This window comes from Caretta caretta, chromosome 22, assembly GCF_965140235.1.
Source record: "Caretta caretta isolate rCarCar2 chromosome 22, rCarCar1.hap1, whole genome shotgun sequence".
NCBI classification, from domain to species: domain Eukaryota; kingdom Metazoa; phylum Chordata; order Testudines; family Cheloniidae; genus Caretta; species Caretta caretta.
The window spans coordinates 17855913-17863188 of record NC_134227.1 but is presented as its reverse complement, the minus strand read 5'-3'; the positions used below and the strand labels follow the sequence as shown (position 1 = coordinate 17863188).

The following is a 7276-nucleotide window of genomic DNA, read 5'->3' as shown; positions in this document are numbered from 1 at the left end:
CCTACTGCTGGGCTGGCTGAGGTGTGACCTGGAGGGGTCAGCCGAGGGGAGCTGTTCTCTCTTGCTGAGACTCATGGGCGCAGGGGAAGACTCCTGTCTTGTTTAAATATTAAACCGGTGCAGTCTTGGAGGAGGCGGGGACACCAGCTTCACCTGCCACTTCACGCTGTACCTTGCACCTTCGCCACAGCCATGAAGGAAAAGCAAAGTAAGTAGCTGAGGCTTATGGCGGGGGTGGGAAGCAGCTGGGGGGAAAGGGGGTTGATTCTGAGGAACCTACCCCACACACATAACCAAGGGCCCGTGGCTTTCATTACTCTCCAGGTGCTAGGGGTGGGGTTGGGTGGCTGCAGGAGTTCTTGGGCGGGGGAAAGGGTCCTGATGACATCCGGTTTCTGCTGCAGCAGGCCAGGTTGGGCTGGGTACTAAGTACCCAGTTAAGTGGAGGTGAAGGCTGTGAGGTGCACTCTGCTGCTCAGAAACGCAGAGGTATGTGCCACTGGTGAGAACGGGTCTGGACTGCACCCCCAGAGCTGCCTCCCTACTGGCTGGACGCCCTGCACTGAGCCTCAGTTAGCCAGAGAGTGGTGGCACCATGCCAGCTATTTCTTGGGGCAGGATTGGGGGGTCAAATTCCAGCCCCTGCCAGCCCCTCCACCCGCAGAGGCCCCAGGTCTCCTTCCGTATCCCCGCTCTCTTACCCACACAACGCATGATCCAGGGCTGCCAGAAGTCATGTTCTTGGCATTCCCCTCTGCTGTGCCATACGGGCACAGGGGAGTAATATTTGATGCTGCAGCAGAAGGCAGTACAGCACCCCCTGCCCCTCTCTCTGGACAGTCTGAGTGGAGGGGTGGCCCGGTCAAATTTCAGTGGCGTTAGGCCCTTGCAGCGGGAGCAATACTGATTTAGCAGAGAGGAATGCTGCTTAACCCCCTCTTCCCCACTGGCTCCAGGGCCTATGCAACTTTGAGCAAATGCACAAACCTTGCAGGGGGTGGGAGGGAAGTGTTCACACATGCCCCTGACTCCTTCCCCCTCCCCCCGTAGGCACACACAGTTGGCTCCACAGCAGAGAGCTGGGGCTCAGGAGGCTGTGGTCCTCCAAAATGCATCTGATTCACTGATCCCAACTTGGGTCTCCAGCTGCCTCTCCCCCTCTCTCACCTGGTTGAGGGTGGAGGTGGATGGACCAAAGCTGTGTTGTGCTGTGTGTGCTTGTACACAAGTGCATCTCCGGAGCATCCCCCTCACGTGGGCAAGAAGTAGGCCCTACGGTGCGCAAGGACAAGGCTCCCTCCCCTCCTGACAAACCCAGGAACTGCCATCCACCTGGAATGTTCACAGGGTCCCGCCTGTAGGAAAGGAGGCCCCTGAGCTGTGTTTGTGCCCATCTAGTCTGGGCTCTGCTTACAGCCCCTGGAAGGGGACCAGCCACAAGAGGCTGGGTCGGTGTCCCTGTGGGGGGACCTGCCTCGGTAAGCGCATGGCAGTGCTTTGGGGCATATGCTGGGGCAGGGTCTGCTAGCCCCAGGCAGGGGGTGGGCATGTGAATGCAGCCCAGGTGAGGTGATTTGTGCGCCTGCACAATGCAATGTCAGGGCTACTAGAGAGATGGTCTGACCTCAGAGCCTTTTCTTTCGCAGGGCTTGAGGATACCAAGGAGTTAACCCTGTAAGTGCTGAGCTACTCCTGTATACTTGGGTTTTGCTGGTCTCCTAAGGGTGCCTTCCTGGTCCCATGCCAATTGCTTCCTGTGCCTGTGTGTGGGAGGGTGACAAATCCATGGGCATGTGGGACTTCACAGTTCTTGTGGGCTCTTGGTAACTTCTCGGGCACAGTGGGGACCCCCCCCTTGCTCCAAAATCTCAGGCCAAAGGAGAATCTCCCTTAGCTGTTAGCAGTATGGGGGCCATGAGACACAGCTGAGCAGTTCAGATTCAGAGGGAAGTGGTGTCCAGACATGCCAGACACCCATTGCAGTAGGAAGATAGTGCTTCCCATGGAGGACTGGACTCCTGGTCTGCTTCCTCTGGCTGTAGCCAATATTTGATGCTACAGGGAAAGGCGGTACAGCACCTGGCTCGTTGTGCCATGCTGTATGGCAGGGGTGTGAGGAGATTCCTTCCTGACCCCTGACATGATCATCTCATACCCTTAGCTTCCCACGGCCTTGCCCTCCAGTGTCCCGTTCAGGTCCCTTTCCCTCCCCTCCATTTCTATATGAACACTGGAGCCTGTGGGCAAGATTCTCCCAAGGAAGGAGACAGCAAATACAGCCCCCTTCTGCCTGCCCCCCCTAACATTTTTGGGCTCCCAACAGGATAGGGCTGGGATTCCCTGCAGCAGGTGCCCAGGCCAGCTGCACCCATGTGGCTGGGGTGCGATGTCACGGCACACCGAGCTGGAGTGGGGCCCAGTGAATCTGGCTGCTGTAGATTGACATCTCTTATCTATTGTTGTAGATTCTTCTCTTATTGTTTCAGGAAATTTGAATTCAACCCCAAAGACGGGATTGATAACCCAGCCCTATCACTGGCAGAGGACTCCGGTAAGTGGCAGCCCTGGGCTTGCTGCGGGTTGGGGTTGTTCCTCTTCAAGAGCAAACTGACTTAGAAGAAACTAGGCTCAGCAGCATCCCCCCACCCCTCCAGGGCCAGGCTGGGTGCTGTGTTTGTGTGAGGAGTAGGGTGGGGCGGGGGGGCAGACATGACCTGTAGAGTGAGACTACCCACCAGCATGTGATCTTGCATAAGTGACTAAAACTGTTCATAACTGATGCTTCTTGGGCACTTCAATTCCGTGTAGAAGGAGAAGGCCCCCGTCCTGAGCCCTTGTGTCTGAGAGAGCTGCCAACAGCCCCTTCCCTCCCCCCATCTCCCGACTTGGATTGGAGACCCTTGCCTGCACTGCACCCACACCCCTCTGTAACGGGGGGCAGAGACCTGGACGGAGGCCAGCTTGCATGCAGTCTCTTTGCTGCTGTCTTTTTGTTGGGGGAAAGGTTCAGTGAGTCTCTTTGCTTCTGGCAAAACCAAACCGAGGGAGACCTGACCCCAATAACCCTCCCCCCATGTACAGAAGGATGAGGTGAAACCAGACAGGGGAAAAGTCCCTGCTGGGAGGCAATCACATGCAAGTGCAGCGGGATGCGCATTCACATGCAGGGAGGTACACAGGCGCATAGGCGCATGTGGGTGCATATGCACCCACAGTGTGACACGAATAGGTACGTGCGCAGACACATGACACCGTATGTGTCTGCATGTACACAGCAACCCAGGCAGGTGCATAAGCACAGGTGGACATGTGTATGCACACGGATGTGTCCTGAGTACAGATGAGCCCAGGCACACTGGGACTTCGGGATGCACCCGGGCAGGTGCACAGCCAAAAGTGGACACTATCCATATGATATGAATATGCAGAAGTGCCTGGGACAGATGCACAAAGACACAGGCCGGTACACACACAGGCACGTGAGCATCCAGCTGGTACAAGACTGAGCAGGCCTGGCAATGAGATGGTGCATAGACTAGAATCCCACCTGGCCAGGAGGAGGCAGAATCCTGCCTCTTTGTAGCAAACCTGAATGACTGAGGCTCCCCAGAGGGTGTGGTGCATGGCGGGGGGGGAGGTTACCCCAGTTCATTAATATCTCTACACGCTTACTGATTCCCCACATGCTGCCTACCTATGTCCCCCTCCACAGTGGCAGCCTGGGTACCACGTGGCACTCACTGGCTCTGTTCTCCTTCAGATACAGAAGACGCAGGGAAGCCACGATTCTACCTGCTGACCAAGGGCGATGGGGAGAGCTTCGGGTTCTGCCTACGTGAGGAAGTGGGGTACAAGGGGCACATCATCCGGCAGGTTGCCTGCGGGGGGATGGCCCAGCGCAGGGGCCTGCAGGACGGGGACCGGATCCTGGAGGTGAATGGTGAATACGTGGACAACATGGAACACTTCAGGGTAAGCCGTGGGCTGGTGGGCAGGGCTGAGTGCCGAGGTCTGTGACTAGCACCATCAGCTCAGCCTGGTTAACGGGGGATGAACTGTCATGGGGCACTGGCTGCCCCACACTGTACCCTTCTGATTGTCCATGGGAGGAGCCAGCAGAGACCTGGCATGGGCCTGAGCCATAACATCTGGCTCCAAAACCAAACTTCCCTGGAGCTCCAGTGTATTGGGATCTGGGCTTTGGTTCAAGTCCGTGTCCCACGGGCGGTTGGGTGGCTCCCGTGAAATGAGTTTGCTGGGCCTCAGCTCAATTCCTAACGTCCACAGCCCAGAAACAACCACTCCACCTGGCCCCTTGCCAGCAGCATTAGCCCAAAGCATGAGCAGGCCATGACTGCAGAGCCCCCTTCTCTGTCCGAGCAGGGGCGAGTCACATGGCAGGGCAGGGTTGGGAAGCTTGCTCTGCTGCAGCACAGGTTCTCCCTGTCCTGTGGCCAAACAGAGGACTAGAGTCTCCAAGACTGTCGATTTAGTACCTTCTGCCAGCACGACATCCCTCTTAAGCCCTGTGTCTGGAGCCCCCTGGCCCTGGGCCCATATGCCTGGATTCTTTTGCAGGTGGCGCAGAAGATCAAGGCCAGTGGTAACCAGGTCGCTGTCACAGTCCTGGATGGCAATGCCTACGAAGTTGCAAAAGCCCTCGACAAGAACCTGGCAGAGCTGCTGCCGGGCCACACCAGGCCGCGGCTCTGCCATGTCGTGAAGGACAAAAGTGGCTTTGGCTTCAGGGTTTCAGCTCCAGAAGGTAAAAGAAAACATCAAAACCCTGCCAGTGCTTCCTGTGTGTATATTCCTCTACCCGCTTCCCCACGGCAGGGCCAGCCGGGCCTCCCGGCGCGGGGTGCTTCCCCATGGTGGCTGGGCTTGCCAGCACTATCCCTTTGTTCTGCTCTCCATGCAGGTGTGAAGGGCACGTTCCGGCTGTCCGTGACGAGCAACGGCCCAGCAGATAAAGCGGGTGTCCCCTCTGACTCCTGGCTGCTTGAGCTGAATGGGGCCAGTGTGAGGAACTACACTTATGCACTGCTCACCAGGAAGGTACATGCCCAGGCCTAGCGTCCCACTGCCAGGCTGTTTCCCAGGGTGGGGGGCCACCAGGTCGCAGATTGGCCCGAATCTCCCCTCAGGTCCTTGGAACATGTCTATCAGACACTTGCTGCCTTTTGCCTTACTAGATCCCATTTCCTTCCCTCCCACCCACTCATCACTGAACACCTCTCTGCCCTGCATCAGGCCCCCTTCGTCTGCCTATCCGCTCCCACTCACCATTCCTCAGTCACTGTCCCTGTGTCCTTCCTTCACCTCTCTGTCCTCCTGTCCCCACTTTCCCTCTTCATCTGCCTGTCCCTCCCCCACAGCCTTCATCCTCTTCTCTCCCCCTGTCCCCCTCACAATCACGCCTCATGTAAGGCTGGCAGCGTCTGTCTGTCCAAAGTCACAGATCCAGTCGCCTTCTGGCGCCACACTCAGCAGATGGTAGTGGACAGTTCCCTGGGGACACGGGGCCCTTCACCCTGGAGATGCCCCACCAGGTCAATGCCCAGTTCTCTCCACACTCCGTGTTCTGAGTTCTGATGCGTGTGGTGAAGGCACGATGCCTATGACTGTCCATCCCTGCCCCTGGTCTCCAGGCTATTCCATGGCCTATGCCCTGCGGGAGGGTGTCAGGGGGCCCGGTGCTGATTCTAACCAGGCCCACGTGGCTCTCTGTGCGCATGTGTTTCTTTCGGAGCCAGCTCAAGCAGAGTGGCAGCAAAGTGACCCTGCTGGTGATAGATGCCAAGTCGGAGGAGTTCTACCGGCTGCAGGGTGTCAGAGTCATAGCTGCCATGGCCGATGCCGCCACGCTGCCCTTCAAGGCCAGGAAACTGCACATGGTGAAAGGTCCAGATGGCTACGGGTTCCTGCTGAAGGAAGAGAGGGGCAGCTCAGGGAGGATGGGTAAGGCGGCCCGGGATGGGGAGCTAGGGCTATCGGTGCGTATCGTAGAGGTAGAGGCCTGAGCACAGGCCTGGGAGCCCAGAGCTAATGAGTTCTGTTCCTGATGCTGACCCTGACTTCTTAGGGACTTGCCCAAGGTCACACATCTGCCTCAGTTTACCCATCTGTAAAAGGGGGATATTGTCCCTAATCGCCGCCTGGCGATGAGGATCAATGCATTAGCTGGACGGGGCCAGCCCCACTGTATGGACCCTGTCAGTAAAGAAATTTTAACTTCTCTCTCTCATACTCACAATTTTCCTTTTCTCTCCTCTCCATCTTTCTTTTTTCTTCCTCTCTCTCTCCTCCCCCCTCCCCCCCCGTCCCCCACACATGCAGGCCAGTTCCTGTGTGAGATGGATACCGGGCTGCCAGCCGACAGGGCAGGGATGAGGGATGGAGACCGGCTCCTGGCCGTGAACGGTGAGGGCGTGGAGGGGCTGTGCCACCAGGAGGTGGTGGACATGATCCGCGCTAGCGGCAACCAGGTGACGTTGCTGGTGATTGATCCGGATGGAGACAAATTCTACAGCTCGGTACGTCCCAGCAGGATCGCGGCGCAGTGTGAGGGCTGGTGGGCAGCAGGGAGAGATGCCAACCCTGCCCTCTTTGGGGGCAGCAGCCCCACAGGAATTCCTCCCCGGGCACCCTCTGCCATTCAGTGCTGGGTCACTATAGGCCCATGGCCATGTGGGATATCGAGATAGAGGCCTTGGCAAAGCTGACCTCCTGCCTCAGGGATGCTCTCCTCTGGCTCAGGGCCCCAGGAGCTGTGAGCCTCAGGCTGCTTGGTTTTCCAGATGGGGCTGTCCCCGCTACTGTTCTGTGAAGATGGGCACCCTTCATCGGGCACTCACACGGCCTCAGGATCTCATCCCAGCATGCCTCAGCGAAATGGCACGCCCATTGGCACGCCCCGCCTCTGCCACCTGGACATGGGGCTGGAAGGGTACGGATTCCAGCTGCAGACCATCACCGACAAGCCGGGGGTCTTTATCACACAGGTAACTCCCCTCGATGCTCCTCACCTCAGTGCCAAGGGTGGGCCAAACAATCTCGGTCAGCCTCCGACCCACACACATGGAGCCTGAGCTAGAGGCTCCAGATGGCACTGTACTCTGGCATGGGTAGCTCACAGGACTCAGACTCCCTGCCCAGCACCCCTCTCACCCAAGGCGGAGACTGAGCAGGCAACAGGCCTCTCTGTGTCCCTGGCTGTCCATGCCTGGCATCCTGAGCTGCCTCGCCAACACTGATTTCATTTCCAGCTGGAGGC

The 7276-nt window shown here is 57.9% G+C and overlaps 1 protein-coding gene across 3 annotated transcripts in view; it reads left to right on the top strand.

Moving 5' to 3' along the window:
- Positions 1–7276, top strand: part of NHERF4 (NHERF family PDZ scaffold protein 4) — a 98704-nt gene that overhangs the window by 88380 nt on the left and 3048 nt on the right. The window contains exons 1-9 of one of the 3 annotated variants that reach the window (XM_048827727.2): positions 134–208; positions 1647–1674; positions 2487–2551; positions 3761–3972; positions 4579–4765; positions 4922–5058; positions 5757–5961; positions 6340–6536; positions 6760–7004. In XM_048827727.2, the coding sequence (XP_048683684.2) occupies positions 193–208; positions 1647–1674; positions 2487–2551; positions 3761–3972; positions 4579–4765; positions 4922–5058; positions 5757–5961; positions 6340–6536; positions 6760–7004 (1292 nt within the window). In that variant the 5' untranslated portion in view covers positions 134–192. Of the gene's footprint in view, positions 1–133; positions 209–1646; positions 1675–2486; positions 2552–3760; positions 3973–4578; positions 4766–4921; positions 5059–5756; positions 5962–6339; positions 6537–6759; positions 7005–7276 lie in introns of those variants that run through there. The other 2 variants (XM_075122288.1, XM_048827728.2) reach the window with 2 other exon arrangements.